Here is a 23,750-nt window from a genome sequence, read left to right on the forward strand (position 1 = left end):
TTTGGAATTATTATTATTTCGCTTTTTTATATTTTCTAACTTCCCTACAGTATGATTTGTGTTTTAGAAATGAAAGAGAAGTAAGTAGAGCTTCCCTTCCCTGGGCCTTTGCCCTTAACTCTTCTGGTCCGAGATGTACTGGGACGTGCGGGGGTCCCTCTGGGACTGGGGGAGACGGGTCCAGCCACAAGTGCAGGGCCCAGGGCAGGGGTGCAGGCATGGGGTGAGCCCCCTCTGAGCCCTGCCACCGAGGCTGGCCTGGCGATGCTGAAGGCTGTTCCCCAGGCACCCGTAAGTGCCTCATAACTGTGACGTATGGCAGGGGAGGCAGGAAATGCTAACACAGCAGTCCTGCTTATTTAGAGGGGGCGGGTGGGGGCAGGGGTGAGGTGAGGCTGCCACAGAGGAGCGGGTGGGGAGACGTTGCCCCTGACAGCAGAGCTATTTGGATGAAGCCCAGCTCCCCAGGGCTCCTTGCTCTGCCTTCTCTGGAGCCCGCTGTAGGGGCTGCGTGGGGCCCAGGGACGGAGGGCAAAACAGGCAGGAGCGGGAGCAGTGAGGGACCCCTCCCACCCAGGGCAGATGCCCCCCTGCCCCCTGTGGCCCTGCGTTAAATGCTGGGCTCTGGACTCAGCTCCTCCCCCTGGGCTTAGAAGTGTGATTTCAGGCCAGTTCCTTCTCCCCTTGCCTCCCTTGCTGGACCTCCCCTTCCCTTCTGTGAAATGGGTATGACAGTCCCTTCTGCCTAGGGCAGTGGTTCTCAACTGGGGGGTGGCGATTTTTGCCCCCAACCCCCGGTGCCTGGAGGCACTTTTAGTTTTTGCACAGAGGAGGAGGTGCTACTGGCATCTAGTGGCTGGAGGCCAAGGCCCCGATGCTGACAGCCTCCTGCCGAGCCCCTGGGTAGCCAGCCCTAATGTCAAAGGCATGGAGGTTGAGAAACCTGTCCTAGGATGAAGACGAGCATTTCCTGTACCCTGTGCCCAAGGATGCCGGCTGCTATCCAAGCCTTGGATACCTTGGCCTTTCAGAAGCAGGTGTCAAAACCCGATCTCGGGGCCAGGATGTGCTGTTTAAGGGAGCCTGGGCTATGGCTTCCGGGCCGGCTAACCTTGTTTTCTCCTTCTCCCTGCTGCCTGGAAAATGTCAGAGTTTTCCAAATGGTCGCTGGCAACTCTTCCTCCACCCTCCGGCCAAGGTCAGGGACTGGGGCCACTGCTCTCATTTATGATGCTCTCCACCTCCCTGCCTCTGCTGGGAGCAGTCCCAGGGGGGCTGACACAGTGCTGGGCTGGCTGAGTGCTGCCCACAGAGGCCCCTTCCTCCTAGATCCCCGGGACTCTTCCAGGCACACACCCAGGGCGACACAAAGGGAAGAGTGTGCTTGCGTGTGTGCAAGTGCAGGAGAGGTGTTGGTGCCCAGCCCAGAGCCCCTTTATGGGAGCGCCCTCCACCTTGCTGTGTTGGCCTTACGGCCTCCCACCTCCTGTACGGGGTGGGGGGGGCGATACTGCAGCCCCCCCAAAGCAGCATGAGACCAATGACTTGAAGCTGCCGCTTGCCCAGATGTGGTGCATGGTCCAGAGCCCCTCAGTGGACCTGGCTGAGGAGAAACATCGGTGCTGGGCCTTCTCCTGCCTCACATCCTAATTCTCTCACCATCTCAGAAAATGCACGCCTGAACCCCTGTCGCAAGTTCTGCTTCTCACATGGGAACCACCGTGTGTGTGTGTTTGTGTGTGTGTGTGTGTGTGTTTGTGTGTGTGTGTGTGTGTGTGTGTGTGTTTGTGTGTGTGTGTGTGTTTGGGGGTATGTTACTGGGATGCCTTTGTAGTTTAACCCTGTGAGGAGGAGGAGGAAGGGGCCATTGTTTGCAAATCGCAGCCAGCAGGTACCCTGGCCCAATGCTGTAATGGGTTGTCCTCGTCAGCGGCAGTGTTGGGGGTGCTGCAGCCGAGAGACAGAGGGTGTCAGTGTCTCTGGCCTCAGCGGATTGTGGCGGGCGCGGGGGTAGGTGGTGGTGGGGGGAGAGTCGATAGCTTAGGAACTGGTAAGTCTGCGTGAAACAGAAAAGCCCAATTCCAGTGTTTTAATCACATCAAGATTTATTTTTTCTCACACATGAAGAAGTGCAGAGGTTGGCAGGCAGGCCTGGTGAGCTTGGCTCTGCTGAGTTCCTCGGCTCCACCATCCTGAGAAGGATGCCCTCACAGCACCGGGGTTGCCAGAGGGCCCCTCCCTCCTGCTGGCTGAGCACCAGGGGAGGGGCAAGAGAGCAGGGCGGGTCCCCATACTGGGCCAAATAAACCTTGGTGGGGGGTAGAGAGGAGCAGGGCTTCTAAGGACCTTTCCAGAAGCCCCACTCATCACTCCTGGTTACATTTCATTGGCCTGAACTGTGTCACATGCCCACCCCTGTACACCAGGAGCCCTGGAATGTCTGGTTTTCCCTGGGGTGCTGTAAGGAAGAAGGTGAAGAAACCAGGGGGGCCTGAGGGAAGGCACTTCCTTTAGGGGCTGGGAGCTGAGCTCTGCAACCTGGTGTGGGGGATGGATGCCAAGAGGGGTAGCAGGGTTGGCCTCTGGCCTTGAGGGGCCTGGAATCCTGTTTCATATCAGGATTGATAGGATGTCCTCAAGGCCAAGTTTTGTTGAACTGATTTGCTCACCTTGCTTTGGGGATTTGAGCAGGGTTGGTGGGGGGCAGGTCTAAACTTCTCAGCCTGGGTAGAGTGGCTGCAGGTGCCAGGAGGTGACTGCAGGTGGGTGCTGCAGGAGCAGCTAGGAGCAGCTAGGAGCCAGCACTGACCCATGGTGCTGAGAAGCTTCTGGGACAAATCTGGACCTTCTTGAGAGTCAGCAAGGGGAAAGTACAAGCACCCAAGGGCAGGAGAGACCCGAGGAACCCTCCCATGGCACAGGGCCTCAGCTAACGGACCCCATTCTTCAGAGTGTCCTCTCACAACTCCCAGGCTGCCCCTGCGTCCCCTTGGCCTCCCCGTGGGTGATCTTTGGGAGGGGAAGGGGAAGGAGAGGGTGGCCAGCTGCAGACTCCATGAAGATTCCAGCATGGAGTGCTGGAGGGAGGCTGAAGCAGCAGACAGCAGGCCTGAGGCTGGGGGTCCCACGGGTCTCAGAGACACATCCATCCTGATTTATAAACCACCAGTTAGTTCCCTTCCCTTGGATTTCTCAGCAATGATGCCAACATCCACCATGTGCTTTAAAATTCAAGGACAGCTGAGGAAAAGCGCCAATAAACTTTGGATTTTTTTTTTTTTTTAAAGGGAAAGGACGGAGAGGAAGCTCCTAATGTGGGTCACGGCTGGGGTTAAGGGGCTCCGCTAACCACACCTGCGGGGAGGGGCCCTCCCGGTCTAAGGCACAGGAAGGCCCGCGCAGGTGGTGGCCTTCACAGGGGAAGGGGTTCTCCAAGACTACTTTGTGGGCTTCCTAACGCTCCAAACCTGCCGGGTGTAAAGGAACACAGAAAACAGGCCCTGGAGGCAGCAGTGAGCAGACTCTTTACTCCGTCGGATTATACACCATCAACCACCTGCAGCGGTTCATGTCCTCCTGACGCGGGACGATCAATACAAACAAAAATAGTTCTCTACAAAACAGTTTGCAGCCCTCCCAACCCTCCTTCCTAACTCCCTCCCCCAGACGGTGAGTTCCTTGGTCACCAGGCCTCACGGAGTCTGGTGGGTTGTTGCAAAGGAAAACAAAGAAAGAAGAGTTGTAGGCATCTGGACCTCCAGGTCCTCCGGCCGACGGTAAGCCAGGGACGGGCGCAGGGGGTCTCCGCAACAGTCGCGCGCGTGAGAGTGTGTGTGTGTGTGTGTGCGTGTGCGTGTGTGTGCGCGTGTTGGGAGGCGGGACCTGGAGGCGTGGAGGTGAGCAGCGTTTCTCCCCGCCCCCCCCACCCCCTTCCCACCGCCAGCGAAGAAAAGGGTGGGGGCGGCGGGTGATACAAAAGAAAAACTAAGACCCAAGCCGCGGGCTGCTGGGGCCGGGGCCGCACAGCGCCCCCCCGCGGCGGCGGAGGGCAGTGCCGGGGCGGGGCGGGCCGGGGCGGGGCGGGGCGGGGCGGGGCCACTGGCCGCGGGGGAGGAGGCGGGAGGACTCTGCGGAGTAGCACCTGGGAGCGGCTCGGGCCGCACCCTTCTCGCCGCCCCGGCCTCGGACGCCTGCCTCCGCACCCCGGGCACCACCCTCCCGGCTCCCCGGGCGCAGGGTCCTCCGGGCCGGGCTCAGCAGCCCAGGCGGGCGGCCAGCCCCAGCAGCAGCAGGCAGCCGAGCAGGGTGGCGGGGCGCGGGGCCGCCCCGGGCGCGCGGTCGCAGTCCAGGCCGCCGTCCTCGGCGGCGGGGTCGCAGCGGGGCTGCTCGCAGCGCACGCCGGTGTAGCCGCGCGGGCAGGCGCAGCGCTGGTTCTGCAGGCAGGTGCCGCCGTTCTGGCAGAGCAGCTGGTCGTCGTCGCACACGTTGGCTGCGGGGCGGAGGGGCAGTTAACGCGGGCGGTGGCCCGTCCACCCACCTCGTTGGAGCTTCGGCGACTGAGACGGGCCAGCGGGTGTTGGAGGCTCCGGGCGCACTTGGTGCGAAACGCCCCCGGCGAGGCCTGGCCCTGCTCTTTTTCCCGCCACTGCCCGCCGGCCTTGGGACGCACCTGCTCCCTCTCCTCCAGAGCTTTGCCCCTGCTGCTCCCTGTGCCTGGAGGGCCCTTCCATCCCCCTCCCCAGGCGCCGGCCCATCATCTTCTCGGACAGCCTCCCTTCCTCCCTCCCCACAAACTCGTCCGGGCCAGCCAAGTCCCACCAACCGCCAGCTCCACCTTTGCCTCCACCTCCCATCTCAGCCAACCCCCGACCTCCCTGACACCCACCCCATTCTCCTGTCGCATCAGGCCCCGCCCGCCGCCCCGGACCCCGCCCCTGGCCCCACCCGCAACCCACTCTCCGCCCCCAAACAGCAGGCCCCTCCTTCCATCCTGGACCACGCCCCTGGCCCCACCCACAACACGAGCCCCGCCCGCCCAGCTTGCACTCACGGTAGCAGCCCTGCCGCCAATAGTGCGTGGGGAGGCAGTCGTCGCACTTGGGGCCCGCTGCGCCCTCGCGGCACTCGCAGAAGCCGGTCTCGTTGCACCGGTCGTGCACGGAGCCGATCTGGTTGCAGTTACACTCTGGACGGACACGTGCATGGCGTGTGGTCAGGACAACCCGTGGGCGTCCTCGGGGCACGGACCCCCACCTGGCCCAGGGCCGCATCCCTCCTGGCCCAGGGCCGCATCCCTCCAGCCGGCTCCCCGCACTTCCCCCGGTGGTGCACCCCACACCATGTCCACGTGAGCCCACGGCTGCCCGAGTGTCCAGATCTTGAGGGAAGACTGTACTGACTTGTTTCTCTAGCTTCCATTTCCCATGCCCTCTCCCTGGCCCTGGCGCTGGGGCAGCCCCAACACCTCTCTGGGCCTGCGTCTCCGTCCGTGTAACTGGAGGGAGCGCTGATCCTTCCCAGCTCCAAAGGGCTGTAAGATTCTTCACAGGTGGGAGGAGCCTCATCAGAGGCAGGGCATCCGATTAGGGGTTTGGGGGGCTGTAGCCGCACCTGCATCTCCTCTTCAGGACGGATGGAGGAGCAGCCCCAGAGGCTTGCAGCCTCCCCCTAGCCCCTTCCCAGTTGGTTTCCTGGGGCATCTGCTCTGCGGGAGAGGGCAAACATGTCCCCACTCGGGGAGTCCTTGAAGCCCAGAGCTGGGCCCGGGTGAGGAGGGTATTGGGAGGGGGGAACGCTTCTCCTGGGATCCAGAGGCCCCACCCTGTGCCTGCAGCTGGCCGGTGTGACCCGGGCAGCACAATTCTCTTTGGATAACTTTAGAGTTGATGGAATTCTCTGAAGGCCAGTGCCATAATCCAGACTGACAAGGGGCTCCAGCCTTGCGTGCAGCTCTTCCTCTGTGAAGTCAGAGCTGACCTGGTGGTGGGTGGAGGATAGGCAGTGGGGTGCCCAGGGGGCTGGGCACCTAGGACTGAGCAGTGACCTCCACTGGAGAGAGAGGCAGGGGCGGTGGGCAGCCCTTCCAGGCTGGTGGGTGTCGGCCGAGGCCATGGGTTTGGCCTTTCAGGTTGTCCTGCCCCTGCCCGGGCCCCCCAGGGATTGTTTCTCTATCCCAAGGCCGGCCAGTCCTGCAGCAGAGTCTGAAGAGAGCAGACCGAGTACCCATTGGGTCTTATAAGCTGGGCCTCTGCTTATAAAGCATTAGAAGAACTTCATTGGAAGAAAAGCTTCGGCCCCAAAACGGAGTTGAAAACCTTTGGTCTAATCCACTTCCGCATTTTACAAGCGGGGAAACTGAGGCACACAGCAAGCTCCAGAACCGGTCTTTGACTCTAACTAGTGGTTCTGAATTTCCAGTGCCTGTGGGGATGACCGGCAGGGGTGGGTTACTAACAAAGCCGATTCCGCAAGCCTCTGTCCTTGGAAGACGCCTAACGGAAATGGGCCTCCCCTCCCCCAAATGAAATTCTCCCGGGGCTCCCCCGGGGCAGGCTCCAGGGTCTCCGGACCCCGCCCTCGCCCCGCCCTTCGCCGCTAGCTCCGCCCCCGCGGTCCCCGCCCCCCGCGCCCCTTCCCCGGCCGCCGCCCGGGGGCTCACCGATGCACACGTTCTCGTCGTCCAGCTCGGCGGAGCCGTTCCGGTAGTAGCCCAGACGGCAGTGCTGGCAGTGCTGGCCTCGCGTGTTGTGCTTGCAGCTGACACAGGTCACCACGTTTAGGAAGTCGATGTAGCTGCAGCGGTTGGAGTGGCCGTAGCACTCACAGTCTGGGCCGGCCGAGCGTGAGAAACACCACGGGTCAGTGAGCCAAGGGAGACTGTGCCTTCCTGCCACCCCCTGCACCGTGTATTAGGGGAAACTGAGGCACAGGGCGAGGACAGACCAGCCCCCCGACATGCAGGGAGGCAGGACCTGGCACAGGAGGGTGTCACGGGCCTCCAACAGCACTTCGGTACCATTTGGGAGGAGGCAGGCGTGTCCCGCTTTGGGCCAGAGCGAGGACCAGTGTTGGCCCCACCCACCAGTTCCCCCCTGGCCCTGGGGGCAGGAATCCAGGGAGGGCCAGGGGACCAGCACCTGCCTGGCGGGGCGCCAGGGTGAGGTGCTCCCAGAAGGATTCCCAACAGATGCCGGGGTGGCTGGAGGTGATTCATGCAGGGAGGATGGGTCCTGCGGCCAGCGTGAGCTCGAAGGACAGTGCCTGGGTTCATGGCCTCGTACCCCGGGACTCAGTGAGGGACAGATGCATGCACGCGAGCCAGGCAGGATGGAATGGGCCAGGAGCTTCCTCCACATGCTGCTTTGGAAGATGGTTGGAAGGAAAACGCCCACCTGCCAGACCTTTTATTATTAGCCTGAGCTGTTCTGCAAATCTGATTGGCACCAGAGGGCCTCCTCTTGCACAACCCTGAGAATGAATGCCATCTTAGGGTTCGTGCCCCGGGGCATCTCGTTTTGCCTCCTGGTCGTCTCGGCCTGGCTTCAGACTCTTCCTGCCCGTGCACGGCTCCAAAATGAGGACAGGGATCTCTGTGCCACCCTGCCGTCTCCTCCAGCCCTCCCCCTGCTCTGGGGACTGGGCGAGTCCTATGACTGCCCGGACAAGGCATCGTGAAGACCCAGGGCTTTGCTCCCTGCCCAAGGAGGCGGCTGTCCCTTGGTGGTCAAGGGCAGGGGAAACCTTGGAGAAACGAGCCTCAGAGCCATACCCGGGAGGCGACAGCGGGCATGCCACACCTTGGGCCTCCTGGACCTGCCCCCTTCTCACCTGTCCCTCCAGGCACAATAAGCCGGTGAGGCATCCAGGTGTCTCAAGGAGTAGTGTCAGTGACCCCTGTGTCCCAGCTCTTGCTTCAACCGAGACGAGCCCCTGGGCCACACCTCCCAGGGGAGCCAGGACAGGCTATTTCTGGTAGCCGCTCTGCCTGCCCTGTGCCTGCCCACTGTGCTTCTGACTCATACCTGCTCCCAGCTCCCTTGGGGAGGGAGGACGGAGGGAAGAGAGGCTTGGTTTCACCTTGACCCAGCTACTCCAGGAGGGTTTTCTGAGCCAGGCCTGGGTCCTTCGTCCTGCATCATTGTTTTCCAATGGAGGCGAGGGGAGAGGTGGTGGAGGAGGGCTGGTCTGGCCCGGGGACCTTCCTCTTACCTTGGAACTCTTCAATGGGCACCACTTGAGCAGATTTGGGCTTGAGCTGGAAAGGTTTGGAGGCTGGGGCAGGGGCAGGGGCGGCGGCCGAGGTGCCCACAGCTTGGAGAGATGAGAAATAAGCCTCCTTCGTCGCCATGGTCCAGCTGCCCAGGGCAGGCTGTCAGGGCCCAGGGAAGGCCCGACAAAGTCTTCCACCGTGCCCTGGGCATGCGCTGGGGCAGCCTTGTCACCTGCTCAGATTTGAGGGGACATGGCACATCTAGGAGTATGTGGAAGCAGCCCTGCCTTTGGTGTCCCTCCGGAAACCACGTACACACTCATGTATTAATTCTCCCACATTACTTCTCTACCTCCAGCATCCCCTGACAACGTGCAAGATGCTTTGCTGAAGCTGATTTTTTTTTTTGACTGAATGCAGATATCACTTTGCTCTCCCCTCTCCTGTCCTAACTCCCGTGAGCATTAAGAGTGTGGACCTGGCTCACAAGGCTTTTTGGCAGCTACCTTTCTGAAGCAACCTCTCTGCTCCAGCCAAAGTGCGTCCTTTACTATCCACGGATTCCCTGCTTGCAGGGGTTGTGAGCCATGAGCACAGACCTGGCCTGCCTTCCGCGTGGAACCCACTGGGGCCTCGGCCCTATCTTGGTGAGTGAGCATGACGCTGTCCTGGCAGCAAAGTCAGTTCGGCTTCCCTCTGGGAGCCTGCGGTGCCCTGGTCGGTCCAGGGCAGGGAAGTGATGGTTCCAGGAGCTCCATCACCAGGGAGGGTACCCCACTCAGCGCCTGCTGGTCGCTGGGAACTGCAGCCCCTGAGTGCGGTTCCAGCTCCAGAACTGCCTGCCAGCAGAGGGCGCTCAGAGCCCTGCTCGCTGCTCCCAGAGGGGCGGGAGGTGTGGGGCCGGGGTGGTCCACACAGGCATTAGGACCTAATGGCCAGGGAACAGGTGAGCTGGGATGGGTACAGGCTCCCTTCTCAGAGAGTCGAGCAAGGCCCTGTGTGCTTCCTGCGCACGTCCATCTGCGGCTACCAACAGGCCCACGCGTGTCTCCTCCCACCGCTATGGGAGACTGAGGCTCTGCGCTAGGTATCCAGTGCCTTCTAAGACACCCCCTGCCCTGCTCACTGCCATCCCCCCACCAAGCCTTTGCCCTAGCTGTCCCTGCCACCTGGAATGCGCTATCTTCTTTCATCTACCCATAGCCAGCCCCTCGGTCTGGGTCTATCACCTGGCTCCTGCACTGACTCTGAGCTCCATCCCTGTCCCCAGTGTCCTGTGGCTGACACTGGCAGGACAGGATTCCTGTTATCAGGGCAGACTCTACACTTGGCTCCAAAGCCCTTGAGGGGGAGCATCTCTAGAAAGGTGAGAGTTGGGGTGGGGGCAGGTAGAGCTCCAAGGCCCCTCCCCCTCCGCTCCCACAGGGTCCCCTCCCACCCCAGTTCCACCTCATGCACCTGCTACCTCCACTAAAGAGGGAGGGGCCTGCGGTCTAAGGAGCTTTCTGGGGTGGGGGGTTGTCTAATGCCCCTGGAGGCCCTGCCCCCCATACCTTCTGCAGTGGAGGCCATCTGGGGCCAGGGGTAGCTCTCCCCAAGGGGGGCAGCGGTAGATGGCCCGATCCACTCTTGGGGGAAAGAAGAGAAGAAACCCAGTTATGTGACTGGGTGGGGCTGGGGGGTCCTGGAGACACACGGAGGCATCACATGCCTTTAGCAGCAGCAGCAGTGAAAGCAGCGGCTCTATCTACACTGGCCAAATGGGAGTGGGTCCAAATCTACTGGAGAGGCAGCATCTACACAACTACAGCCTGTGGAGGGCACACGTGGACTTGAAGCCAGATAAGGGGAGTGGGGAGAGCCCGAGAATCTGCGTGCTTTGGGTAGTCCTTCCTTCAGTGGGACACCTGATTTACCCGACTCTTCCAAACTCCCTGTGTTGTCCCCATTCCTACTGAGGGTAGAGTTGGACCCGGTCCCGTGTCTGGGCCCAGACCTCTCTGTGCTGAAGTCCCTGGCTAGTGACTGTAAAGGGGGACATGAGTCATCAAAATGTCCAGAAGGGTTCTCGAAGGCTTCTGGTCCATCACCAGTGTGGGGACCAGAGCCCCTCCACCAACCCACGGCCAGGACCCGTTCTCACCCGGGACCCCAGTGTGAGTCAACCCCGGGTGCCTATCTCCTAGACTCACTGGACACAAAGCTGGGGAAGCAGGCTGGGCTGGCGAAGGCGAGGCATGGCTCTGCGCTGAATTTCAAAGGACAAACCCAGAGGGACAGGGGAGAAATCAGATTCTTTCCGCTTCTTAAAGGGATTACGCACGATGCTGGTTGGTGGGGAGAAAAAGAAAACCTACCAGCTAAAAAATGCAGGAGACTTTCCAGCTGGGAGCTGGGAGCCTTTGGACATCAAATTGACATTAATATGGTGCTCAATGAGGAGAGCAGGCTACACGGCCCAAATTGGCAAGGGCTTAATTAGAGCCGCGATAAAACCCGCCCCGAAGGCTTTTTGCTTTGGAGCCTTTTCTCCCACCACCCTCTGTGGGGGAGGATTAGTGGTCTTGAGCAGCTTTTCCTGCCCGGCAGCCCCTGCCCTCCAGACAGCTTGACATTGGCTGGAGGGAGAAACATCTGGGCCAGAGGTTCACAGGCCCAGCTGGACTCTGGCCAAAGAGCTTGGAGCACCTGTTGGGAGGCAAAGGGGGGACTTGGGACCTATCTGGGGGCAAGAGAGACCTCTGGCTGGGCTCTCTGGGGCACGCTCAGGTGTGCAGGAGGAACAGTCTCGCAACGGCCTCTGTTGTGTGCCAAGGCCAGATGGAGGCCCCGTCTGTTCCTTTGGAATCGGGGAGCTATACCAGCCGAGTTTTAAAGACAGGCACCAGCCTACGGCCTCTGAGGCTGCGGGGTGGCAGCACTGGGTGGCCAAGGGGGCACCTCGCCTCTGGAGTCCGTGAGCCCTGAGTTCGAAACCTGTCTGGGCGCCTTTGTAATCCTATTACCTCCAGCAGTTGCCTCTTTCTTTTTAAACAGCTTTATTGAAGTATAATTTACACACTGTGAAATCCAGCTGCTTCTTCCTAAGCCTTAGCATCCTCACCTGTGGGGCCAGGAACTGCCTATCTGAGAGCTGTGAGCCCAAGAGAGGTCCACGCTCTGACACCTGGAGTGATTGTCATTATTAGCAGGGGTCCGGGTACGTGGGGCCCAGGGCACAGGCTTTAGTTACTAAGAGGAGCAACGGCCCTGGAGACATGGGCTGCTCGGGCCATTGGCTGTGGTGCTGGAGCCACCTTCTCCCCTGAGCACCCTGCTGCCTGGCACTGGGCTTAGCATGCAAAGCTGACTACAACCCACTGAATGCTTGAGCAGTGCCCTTTCTCGCCACTTGGGTCTTGGGGACCCTCACGATTCAAGCCCACCTCGCCCTGACTCGCTGCCCTGGCCCTGGACTCTCTCCTTAGCTTCCAGCTGTGAGGCTGCCTATACCACTTGCACCAAATCAGAAGCAGCTCAGAAAATGGATTCAAGGTTTCTCAGTGTGTGTGTGTGTGTGTGTGTGTGTGTGTGTGTGTGTGTGGTGATAGAGCATTTGGTCTCCCACCCAGACAGGCCACTGTTTGCACGCAGACATGGCACCTGCTATAGCAGAGTTTGGCTCCTTTCTGCCCATCACAGGCTTAGCACAAACAAGCACTGGCCAAGGATCAGGTGGCTGGGCCAGCTTACGTCTTTCACCCCAAAGAGGATCCCTGGGCCAGGAGGCTCCCCTGAAATCCCTGAGTCTCCAGACTAGACCCTGCCTCCTGTAAATGCCTCTATGGAGAAGGGTGGAGGGCAGAAATCCAAAGAGCTGGGTTGTGTCACCCTCCGGGTCCTATGGGGGGTTCAGCAAGATGGCCCAGGAATGAGGCCAACTTTTCCACAGCATTCACCCAGCGTGGAGAGGGCTGAGTCCCAAGGGGGGAGAGGCTGAGTGTGGATCCCTTCCCCAGCTGAAGGTGGGGGGAGTTCCTGCCCATTGGAGATGTTGTCCGCCCCTCCACATGTCCGTGTGCAGATAGGAAGGGTCATGGCACTGCCCAGGAGTGAGGAGCCCCTGCCATCTCCTCTCTGCTGGGACACACTGCAGGAGCACCCCTTCCTCGCTGGGGCTGGGAGGGGTTCCCTTAGACACAGCCTCCTGACACTCTCTGGGAAGGATGCGTCCTTTCAGACTCCTGGCATTTGCAGCGGGCAGGGACAGGTAAACCCAGAGGGCCACACCCCAGGCCTCGAATACGCACCAATCCAGCTTTGGAGGGTAATTCAAACCAGACAGCAGGTGTCTCCAAGGGCTGCTGTGGCTGATGTGGGACAGGATGCTGGCCCTGGCCTGGCCCTGCCTCACATGCTTGGTAGTCCCTAGTCTACACAGCCTGGCCCGGAGGTGCCCTTCTGCCTTGCTGATTAGAGGAGCTCACCTTCCTGGCTAACTCTGTGCTGACCATTCCTACGGGTCGGCTGCTTGGGTGCTGGAGGCAGAGCAGGGGGTGGGGTGGTGGGCCAGCTTCGTGGAGCACTGAGGGAGGAGCTCCCCTGAGAGACAGGCTTTGGGTGAACCTTGCGTGGTCTTGATGCCTCTCAGCACTACCCTCTTCCTCAGTCACCCTGTCTTCTCGGCCATGCCAGTCTTGGGACCCTCCTGAGCGGTGATTTGGGAGGAATAAGCATCCAGGGGCTTGAAGTGAGCCCCAGATCTCCTGGCAGGTGGGCCCAGACAGCCTAGAGGCCCCTCAGCCCCACATTCTCGTGGCTCGAGGGTCTAATGTTCTCTACTCTAAGAGCCAAGCCCCAGGGCTGATGCCCCTACAGCAGCACACATCACAAACAGAGGCGGGGACTTGGTGGGAAGTAGGGAAGAGCAGGGCAGCTGGGCTGTACCTGGGCACCCACCTGTGGGCTGCGGGGTGCTGGGGGCCATAGGGGCCTGCCCAGTGGATGTGGAGGGGGCAGGAGTGCTGGGGTCCCCTCTCATGGCCACAGTGGCCACAGGGGCTTTGGGGATGGGGTCTTTCTGGGGCCCGCTGATGCCTGGCAAGAGATGAGAAAAGCAAGAGGGTGGGGAGTTGGCAGGTGTGGGGGAAACACAGAGAAATGACTTCTGGCCTCACTAAGTGGGCCAGCATCCCCTCCAGGATCCAGCTTCCTCTGGGACCCTCTCTGCCCCTCCAGGGGTCCCAGCAGGGAGCAGCCCAGGGTGGGCCGTGGCCCTCCCTCAAGCATTTCTGAAATATAAGGTGGGCCACCAGCTGGCCTCTGACACTGACAAGTCCTCTCCTGCTGACTCTAAAAGCTGATGGCAGATCCCACCCAGGGGGAGGATGCCAGGAGGAAGTGGGGTACCAGAAGTACCCCACTAGCCAGTGCCTGGAGCTGTGAGCACTGGAGGGCCAGCAGCTTGCTGACCACTTGTCAGCCTGCAGGCACCCCCGCCCAACCCTCCCTGGAGCCCCCCCCCCCCCACTCCGTCCCATGGTCTGCCCCCTCTGAGCTGGCCTGCAGGTGGCAGGATCCCGGCTTACCTGCAAGCTGCCCCAAGGCAGGCAAACCCCAATGTCAGGCTGCGGGGGGGGCCTTCTGCCTCTGGCCAGGAAGAAGGGATCCCCGTTCTTGCCCGAGAGGAGAGGGTGGCATGGGGAGTTCACCCAGGGGTTGTGGGGCCCTTTCCAAAGCAGCACTGACCAGGAAGCTCAAGGGGAGAAGTGTGGGAGGTGCTGGCTGCAGGCCACAGCCAGGGGACAGGAGGGAGCAGGGACAGGCGACGGAGTGAATGGGGTGCGATGGGAGTCGTCAAGAGGCTCGTGCACCAGGGGCCTTCCCCAGGGCAGGGGATCTGGAGCATACTTACTGCCAACAGCTGAGCCTGCAGCAGCACCTGGGGGAGAGAAGGAGGGTCACAGGGCCTCCCCTGCAGGGGGCAGGGGGTGGCAGGGCTGGGGATGGAGACCTAGAGGCCACATGTAGGGCTGGCTCCGTTTATCCCATTTCATCCCCACAGCCACCCTGAGAGGGATGGGCTGCCTTACTTAGCTCATCTGGCAGATGGAGAAACTGAGTCTCAGAGCCATGACTTAGCCTGGGGGACCTGCGGGTAAGTGTCAAACACTCCCCTGGGGGCTTTGTATGCACCAATGTCTTCGATGTTAGACACTCAGACCCTCCCACACAGGCCAAGGAGGCGGGAGATCTTTTGGGGGGGCCCACTGGGATGTCAGAGAACGTGAGGGGCACCAGCACGGGGGCAGATAGGCTTACTGGAGGCGCTGATGGAATTTGTCACCAGAGGGAAAGCACAGTGTGGGTTCCCATCTGGGGAGAGGTAGAGAATGCCCAGGGACTCACAGAAACAGAATCGTAGCAGCTGCTGCATGTGAGCACGCCGTGTGCCAGGCACGTACTCAGCACGGGCTCCGCGTGGGCAATTCAGTCCTCGCAAAACCCCACAGGGGGTCGCTAGGGTCCTGATTCTACGGATTGGGGAAACAGGGCTCCAGGTAAAATGACCTGTCCAAGGCCACACAGCTCTGAGGGGCAGTGGCCTTTCTGTATGTGTGTGTCCAAGCTCTGGGGGCCAACGAAGGCCTAAGGTCAGGGGTTGACCAGGGAGTCTTGAGAGACCAAGGTAAGAACATGAGTCCCAAGAAAAAGGAACTGGTGCCAGGCTTTCCCAAGAAGACCAGAGGGTGAAGACCCCCTCCGTGACTTGGGAGGCCCTCCAGGGTTGAGGGGGGGAGGCTGTGGTGTGGACAGCAGGCTGCGTGGCACACAGACCTCCCGGGGTGAGCCCAGGGGACAGCCAGGGAGGCCCAGGAGGGTGATCTCACGGGGCCTTGTGTAGGGCATGGGGGCTGGACCGGGTTAGGGTTTGATTCTGAGGACACCCAAGTGAGGAGGGCCCCATGCCTGCAGCCGTGGGGAGGATGGGGGGGATGGGGAGGAGGAGGAGGAAGGGGAGGATGAAGAGGAAGGGGAGGATGGGGAGGACTAGGAGGACAGAGAGGATGGAGAGGACAGGGAGGACTGAGAGGATGGGGAGGAGAGGGAGCATGGGGAGGATAGAGAGCATGGAGAGGATGAGGAGGACTGAGAGGACAGCAAGGACAGGGAGGATGAGGAGGACGGGGAGGACAGGGAGGACTGAGAGGATGGGGAGGACAGGGAGCATGGGGAGGATAAGGAGGACTGAGGACGTGGAGGACAGAGAACATGGGGAGGACAAGGAGGACTGCGAGGATGGGGAGAATGATGAAGAGGATGGGGAGCATGGGTGGAGAAGGAGGAGGACGGAGAGGACTGGGAGGATGGGGAAGATTGACAGGACGAGGAGGACAAGGAAGACTGTGAGGACAGAGAGGGCGGGGAGGGCAGAGAGCACAGAGAGGACAGAGCATGGGGAAGACAAGGAGGACTGAGGACGGGGAGGACAGAGAGGATGGGGAGCACGGGTGGAGGAGGAGGAGAAGGACAGGGAGGACTGAGAGGATGAGGAAGATTGAGAGGACGAGGAGGACAAGGAAGACTGGGAGGGCAGAGAGCACGTGGAGGACAGGGAGCATGGGGAGGACTGGGAGGATGAGGAGGACAGAGAGGACGGAGAGGATGGGGAGTATGGGAGGAGGAAGAGGAGGAGGACGGGGAGGATGCAGAGGACTGGGAGGATGGGGAAGATTGAGAGGACGGGGAGGATGAGGAAGACTGGGAGGACAGAGACAATGGAGAGGATGGGGAGGACGGATAGGGAGGATGTACTGGTGGGGCCCTGACGAGAGGGTCGCTCTTGCCACAGCGAGGAGGGATGCAGAGACCGAGAGGTGGCAGTGGTGGGCAAGGGTTAGCATCCATAGTGACCCCTACACTTGCAGCCTGGCCCCCGGTGCTGGTGCCATTTCCTGAGATGGGGACACGGGGTAGGGTAGTCCCAAAATTAACCTGGGACTTGTTTCCATCTGTGTCTTGGGGGCTGTTTTCTCCTGCCGTCCTAGAGAAGGTGGGGGTCCCGGATGAGAAAGCGTGAGGACACGGGGCACCTCCAACCTCTGCTCTCCTCTCAGGCATTCCAGAGAAAGCCCTCCTTCGCAGGTTGGGGGGACTCTGGGGAAGCAGGGACCGGCTCCAGGAGCTCCCCCAGACAGAGGGGCTTTGCCTGGCCCCGCAGGACGGAGGGGAGGGGGCCCAGGGGCCAAGGTGGGCTGTGTGTGCGTAGGCGCATCTGCCCCCTGCGGGCTGGACACGGGGTGGGCACCGCAGCGTGCAGCCTGCGGGTCGGAGCAGGGGTGAGTCAGGAGACCTCAGGCAGATCCTTCGGGAGGTGGGGTGGACAGGGGAGGAGGAGGCCGCAGGACAGAGGACGGGAGGCAGGCTGCCAGTCAGAGGGAGGTGACAGCCACTAAAGAAAGGGCTGGAGCAGTGGCTCCAACAAAGAGATGGGTTGGCCAGTCGAGGAGGGAGCCGGGAGGGGTGGCTGTCAGCGCCCGGGGCTCTGGGTGCCTTTGAAGGCCCAGAGTGCTGTGAGCGCCTGGCAAGTCACCCCTTCAAAGGCCTGTCGCCCAGCACAGGCACGACATGCCTGTCATGGCCTCGCTGTGAGGCTTTCAGCTTTGATCAGCCTAAAGCCACATAAATCTTTCAGGTTGGTGGATGGAGGGTACCAATGGAGCAGCTCCTGTGGGGTGCCCAGCAGGTGGGTGGTCCCGGGGCAGGGGGGCTGCCGCCCGGCTCTGGCTTTGGAATCGGGCCCAGTGCTGGCGCACTGGCCGCTGCTGGACCAGGGCTGCTGGGCCTCAGTGTGCTCGTCTGGAGAACGGGGGAATAATAATTACACCCACGGGGCAGTGGTACGCGCTGAGGGAGAAGCTGTGCACCAAGTGCCTAGTGCAGCCTCTGCCAAAGAGCCTGACAAATGTCAGACATCAGCGAGGTCACCAGGGGGCTGGTCAGGGAGAGTCCACCCTAGGGACCAGCCCCAGCTCCCCACTCCCCACTGCAGCTTGGGGGCTCCCTGAGATCTGTGATTTCAAGAAAACATCCATGGACTATGCCGAGGATCCCTGATGATGAGTGGGGCCCCTCAAAGTGGTGTTCACGATGCAGACCCATGTGGGTGCACCCCATGGAGCACTCCCCTGGCTCGGGAAGGCTGAGTGGGAGGAGAGGACCATGGAGAGGAAGGAGGCCCAGAGGGTGGAGGGATCTCTGCCCAGGGCCTCAGAGGACCCCTCTGTAAGATGGGATGAAAGAGACCCACTTCTGGGGGCTACTCTGAGGGTCAAGGGGGCAGGGATGGCACAGCAGGTGGTACCTGCGTGGCAGGTTGTAAATGTCCTGAAGAGGCTGGTTATGAGGGACAGGGCTGCTAACCACAGCCTGCAGTGAGGGGTCTCCGCCACCCCCTCCTGATGCCCAGGGGTGCCTTCTCTCCAGCCCGCAGGGTCAAGAAGCAGAAGGACAGTGGGAAAGATGCCGAGCAGCTCATCTCGGGGTTCCCTGGGGCAGGAAGGGCGGCTTAGGTGTCACAGGAGGCAGGTGGGCACGGGTGTGTGACCCACAGCTCCCAGGGCCGAAGAGTGGGGGAGACCGCAGCCTCGTGGGCCGGGGCGGAGGGGCAGGGGCACCCTGGCGGTACGTACAGGCATTGGGAGAGCCGTGGGGCAGCGGCAGGTAGGAGCCGGCGCGCCAGGACCGCGTGCGGAAGTTCCTCTTGCACCTGCCACAGTCGGGGCCTGTGGTGTTGTGCTCACACTCACACTGCAGGCTGCCCTCCCGCACAGAGCACAGGTTAGCGTGCAGGTTGCACTTGCACCTGGGGGTGGGGAGGACACAGAGGGCCAGAGAGGTCAGTGAACCTGGGGCAGGTGGGCACCGCCCTGGGGGAGGGAGAGCCCAGCCGGGAGGGCGCTGGGAGGGTGACCCTGGAGGCCACCACCACGCCCACCTGCTGGAACTCTCCTTCAGGACAAAGATGCCCCGATCGCCCTGCTCTTCAGAGAGCAGCACCATTTCAGACCTTTCCAGAGATAAAGCTGCCCCTGGATCCCCTACCATGGGCCTCCACCCCCTGCCCTGATGCTGCTGCCAGGGCTTTCCCACCTCCCAGGGCAGGGGTGCTGGTGACCTTGACCCAGACGCTGAGTCCTAATCCCCTCTGCTCCTGACTGAGGCAGGCTGGCAGGTAGCAAGAGCTGCTCACGAGCCCTCCCCGTGTGGGCCTGGCCCCCGCCCAGGGCTATGCCTCCGCCCACACCCACACCCTCCAGGGCAGATGGAGAGAACCCCAACTCCCAAACCCCTGTCGGTTCATCCACACATGTATTATTCATTCATTCATTCAAATATTTATAGGCCGCTCATTATTCTGAAATCCGGTAAATAAAGGGAGAGAATGAAGCATGTCCTGTGTAAACTGTACCTCTGGGTAACCAACTATGGATGAGGGGATGTTTCTTTTTATAGAAGCATCCAGCTAATTATGAAAGAGGGAAGGTAGGATTAGAAGGTCGCCATGTAGCAGCCCCGCCACCCCCCACCCCTGCCTTCGTGAACAGCTCTATGCTCTGAGCATCAGCAGCCTGCCATCTCACGGCGACAGCCGACCAGCCAGAGCTTCCCGACGCGAGGACACATGGCACCCTGAAGCCGTTGCACCAAAACACCCTGAACCTGAACCTGAGGGAGCCTCCGCTTCCATCTACGGATTCACAGGAAACATGGAAGGCAGAGGAACGAACAGAGCAACAGCAGCAGGACGCCGTTGGCCAAATGCAGGCAGAGGGGACTCCAGGAGTGACGAGCCAGCTTCTTGACCAGCTGGAGTGCAGGAGGCCAAAACCAGTGAGGGAGCACCAGATCAAAAGAAGCCTCAAAGGCATCCGCTGACTGCAACCTCTAAACTCAAATAGACAAATGTTCACAAAGCAATTGGAAATCTGGAGACCGTATTTGATGATCTTAGATTAATGCTGATTAGGTGCGGGGATGGCAGTGTGGTTATGTTTTTTAAAGCCCTGCTCTTTTCAAGATACACACTGAGGCATTTACAGATGAAATGATCTGGTGTCTGGGATTTGCTTCAGGATAACACGGAAAGGAAGACGGTGGCCGGAGATGGGGATGAAAGCAGGGAGACCACGAGTTGATAGCTGGCCAAGTCGGGGGACAGGTATATATGGAGGTCCTGTATTTGCACCTGCATGTTGGAAATCCCCCATAATAAAAAGAAAGCCGGCATTCTCTAGGTTCTGATACAAGGTATATTGTCATTATTTGTAAAACGCAACTTGTGGAATAAGGTGTTGAGTAGAATCCTGTTTTTATTTTAAAAATGCAAAAAAATAGAGAGGGTACCTGTTATGTGCCAGGCTCTGGGCTGGGGAACACAGAGTGGAATGGTCAACAAATCAGGTGGGGCCCTGCTCTGGAGTATACAGTCTAGAAGGGCAATGATTGAAACCAGTGGCTGGGGTAGGGGAGGAGAGAGGAATAGAGGAACAGGTGGAGCGTGGGGGTATTTCAGGCCAGCGAAGCGATTCTGTGTGACACTCTCTTGGTGGATGCAGGACACTGTGCATTTGTCCAAACCCACTGAGCTGACAACCCTGACATGACCCCTGATGTAAACAGTGGGCTCTGGTTCATGATAACACATCACTGCTCATCATCTGTAACAAATGTACCACGTTAGTGCAAACAGTAGTGACAGGGGGAGCTGTGTCCAGGGTGACGGGGCTATTGGGAACTCTCTCTACCATGGGTTTGATTTTCCGTAAGCCTCAAACTGCTTCAGAACATGAAGTCTATTAATTTGACAAAAGTCATTGAGCAAATCCTTAATTAATGGCGATTGTTATAGGTGCCCAAGCATCATACAGAGGAGAGGGTATCATGGTGGTGGTGGGGGGTCCTAACTTAGCCTAGGGGGAGCAGGATAGGCTTCCAGGAAGAACAGACCCTCCCCTGAAGGATCAAGAGTTTGCCAGACAAGGAGGAGAGAACCTTCTGGAAAGTGCAACAACAGAAGGAAAGACCTTAGGCCTGAGAAGAACCCCACCCATGAGGTCTGAAAGGAGCCCAGCAGGTGGGAGGAGGCCAGCCCAGGACACAGAGGCCGCTGGGAGGTTGGAGGCCATCCACCCTAGTGCAAAGTTAACATCACCGTGGTGGCTCCGTGGAGGATGCCCTGTCTAGGGCGCCAGAGCAGGGCAGGGAGGTCAGCTGGGTGTTGGCCGGCAGGAGAGAAGAGAGGCCTGGGCTCAGGTGGAGGCACGGAGGCCCAGCAGTGAGGCCTGGCATGGGTGGCCTTCCCCTCATCCCAGACTGTTTCCTTCTCTGGCTCACAATTCCCTTCTCTTCATCCCTCACCTTCCAGGGGACTGCTTTTCACTCTGCACCGTCTGCTTTGAGGCCTCCGGGGGTGTCTCCCCTCGGCCTTCATTCATCCACACAATGGATATGTAACCGTTGTGTCCCCCATCTTTGCACACCAGGCCTGCCGCACCCTTTGTCTTGGCCCTTGCTGCCTCCCCTCAGGTCCCCTTTTGCTTCCATCTGCCCAGAGCTCTGTGTGGGGCCACCCTCCAGAGCCAGGACTCCCTGCCTGGTCTGTCCCGGGTCCCCCCCAGCCGTGCAGCCCCTAGTTAACCTGTGGTCTGTGGGAATGGCCAGGGCTGCCTTTCTTCTTGCAGCTTCTCACTGCCCTCAGACGGTCCTGTGTACCGGTTAAGGATGTGGAGGTGTATCAATGCATTGAAATATTATAGTGTTCTGGAATGTTATCATATTTACCATTAATATATTCTTAATACAGTATTAGAACAGATCAAACATGTTGTTAAAGGCTATCTCGAACCGTGGGGGATGTTCCTAATACAAATGAAAAGCCCCTACTTGCTGAGAGCTTCCTGCCTGCCAGTGTGCATCTCACGCAGTACCTTAATGACCTTGAGAGTGGGTACCCCTGTCGCCTTCATTTCACAGACCAGGAAAAGGCGGCTCAGAGAGGGTAAGCATCTTGCCCAGAGTTGCAGGGCTGCCCAGAAATACGGCGGAGACTGGAACTCAGAGCTATTCAACTCCAGCAGCGCCCAAGCCAACGTGGGAGAGAATATGGGTTTGCCAGAAAGTAGGTTCCCCAGTTGTATGTCAGTAGTGTTAGAGGTTGGTGGTGTCCCCCCCCAGTTCCATGTGTTGAAGCTCTAACCTTCAGGGTGATGCTCTGTGGAGATGGGGCCTCTTGGGAGTAATTAAGGCTAAATGAGGTCATAAGGGTGGGGCCCTGACCCGCTAGGGACGGTGCCCTTAGAAGAAGAGGGATGCCAGAGCTGTCTCCCCACCATGTGAGGACACGTCTGCAAGCCAGGAAGCCAGCCCCTGCCAGCCCCCCGATCAGGGACTTCCAGCCTCCAGAACTATCCGAAAATAAAACGTCCAGTGTTTAAACCAGCCGGTGTGTGGTATTCGGCTACGGCAGCCCAGGCCGACTAATCTATGCATCTTCTGGTTACATTTAAAATACACACAGCGGGATCCCTGGGTGGCGCAGCGGTTTGGCGCCTGTCTTTGGCCCAGGGCGTGATCCTGGAGACCCGGGATCGAATCCCACATCGGGCTCCTGGTGCATGGAGCCTGCTTCTCCCTCTGCCTGCGTCTCTGCCTCTCTCTCTCTCTCTCTCTCTCTCTCTGTGTGTGACTATCATAAATAAATTTTAAAAATAAAATAAAATAAAATACACATAGCCATATCCAAATAACCAGCAGAAAATGTGTCTGGCTACCAGTGTGGTTGTCCTAGGTCAGAAGGGACGGGATGATAAATGGACTTTCCTTTTTGTCACATTGCTCGTTTCCTACGTTCCTTGTCTTGAGCAGTTATTACATTTGTAAGTAGATGACAAAGGTTATTTTAAGCCAGGCAGTCAGGTTCAGGGTGGGGAGGGCAGTTGGTTGCTGAGCTCACACACACCTTTCCTCCGGGGGAGGACAGAGAAGTGGGTCTCTCAGGTCTCGGAGGGGGGCGCTGAGTGGGAAACCCTGCTCCAAGTCACATAGCACCCGCTGTTTATGACTCAGTTCTCGGGTCCAGGGATGTCTCCCGAATTCTCTGGAAGGGAATTCTGACGCAAGGCCCCGTCCGTGGGGTCAGCAGGTGCTGAAGTCTGTACTCTGAGCTCCAGCCCTGCCGTGGGCATTGACCCCGTCGAGCACACAGCTGGACTTCACTCTTTCTCCGGAGCTCCAATCCACGGCCACATACGTGCTGTGGGCCTACCACATGCTCGCCGCTCAGAAAGGCCCAGGGGGTTGGGCAGGCACCTGTTGGCGCTGGCGACACTTCTTCCTAGGGACACTAGACCCCAGAGCTAGTCCTTGGCAAAGAGATGTCCTGTGCTTAACTGTACTGGTCAGCACTCCTCCCTGATCGCCCCCATGCACAGCAGGCATTAGCATATGACAGGCTCTGACAAGTCCTGCAGGAAAGAAAACCTGTCTGACTTTGTCCAACAGAAGTTTGTTTGCAAAATGTATTTGACCTCAGAAGATTTTTTTTTCCCTTCTGAATTCCTATTTAATATCCCACTGAGCTAGCTGGAGAGGAACACCTCAGCTGTGTGGAACCAGGAATGTACTCCATGCCTCTGGCCTGAGGACGGGATATTTTTAGATATCAGCTACATAAAGAAAAGATGGCCATCTCAACTTTGGGCGATAACAATGACCTTGGCTTGTTAAAAAGGCATAAAGACCAGCTGAATCTGAGAAGCATATTGTAAGGATGATAGCAGGGAGTTGGTGGTGTCAGAGCTGGACAGGCCCGTGGGGTCCTGGTAGGGGAGAAGCCAAGGCCATGCAGCTGGCTACTCCAGACCCTGACCCCAGCTCTGCCCAGTCCCATGCTGGCCAACCATCCTCAGGCCTCTTCTCCCAGAGGTAATCTTGGCTTCTCCACCATTCCTAGCCGAGGCCTGGAATGAGCTCAGTGCCTCCTCCACCAAGAAGAGAAGTTCCCTATTGGGCATGGCTGCCAGGAGAAGCCCACATAGTGGGGGAAAGCCTCACCAGGGCTGGCACAGAAACAGAACCCAGTCAATGGAGGTGCTTCTTAGACTTCCTGATTTTGCGGGAAGGTCTGGGTGACGCTGCCTCTGTGTGTATGCACGTGTGTGTGTGTGCTCATGCGTGCACACACACACACACACACACACGTGCATGGGGCTTGGCCTTTCTGGCTCTCTCCTTGTGTCCCTCTCTATCTATGTCTCTTTACAGCATATGTCCTGTTCTCACCTTAATGGACCTCTGCATATGCTGTTCACTCTACCTGGAGCCCGCTGCCAGGCCCTGCCCCATTCTCCTAAAGGTAACACCTGGCCAAATGTCACTCCTGCAGGAGGACTTCTCAGAATCCCCACCCCGTCCACCTCTGTTATGCTGTCCCTCACCCCAATAAGCATCAGCACCATCACCGTCTCCCATGGCGGAGCACACGATGTGACTGCGGGAAACG

General features: G+C 59.3%; 1 protein-coding gene and 1 long non-coding RNA gene across 12 annotated transcripts in view; one reads left to right on the forward strand and one right to left on the reverse strand.

Annotated features, from left to right (window-relative positions):
- Positions 1-4,253: 4,253 nt before the first annotated feature.
- The window catches only part of NTNG2 (netrin G2), a 68,790-nt gene continuing 49,293 nt past the window's right edge, over positions 4,254-23,750 (reverse strand). Inside the window, exons 5-12 of one of the 11 annotated variants that reach the window (XM_038548951.1) lie at positions 17,881-18,053; positions 14,103-14,129; positions 13,148-13,285; positions 9,763-9,837; positions 8,209-8,310; positions 6,659-6,826; positions 5,051-5,185; positions 4,254-4,489 (exon numbers count right to left, since the gene is read on the reverse strand). In XM_038548951.1, the coding sequence (XP_038404879.1) occupies positions 4,254-4,489; positions 5,051-5,185; positions 6,659-6,826; positions 8,209-8,310; positions 9,763-9,837; positions 13,148-13,285; positions 14,103-14,129; positions 17,881-18,053 (1,054 nt within the window). Of the gene's footprint in view, positions 4,490-5,050; positions 5,186-6,658; positions 8,311-9,762; positions 9,838-12,675; positions 12,897-13,147; positions 13,286-14,102; positions 14,130-17,880; positions 18,054-23,750 lie in introns of those variants that run through there. The other 10 variants (XR_005364880.1, XR_005364879.1, XR_005364881.1 and 7 more) reach the window with 10 other exon arrangements.
- On the forward strand, positions 12,868-19,492 carry LOC111097482. The gene is made up of 2 exons (XR_005364882.1): positions 12,868-14,345; positions 18,704-19,492. It is a non-coding gene; the product is annotated as an uncharacterized LOC111097482 (long non-coding RNA).

The sequence above is a fragment of the Canis lupus genome, chromosome 9 (genome assembly GCF_011100685.1).
Source record: "Canis lupus familiaris isolate Mischka breed German Shepherd chromosome 9, alternate assembly UU_Cfam_GSD_1.0, whole genome shotgun sequence".
Lineage (NCBI taxonomy): Eukaryota > Metazoa > Chordata > Mammalia > Carnivora > Canidae > Canis > Canis lupus.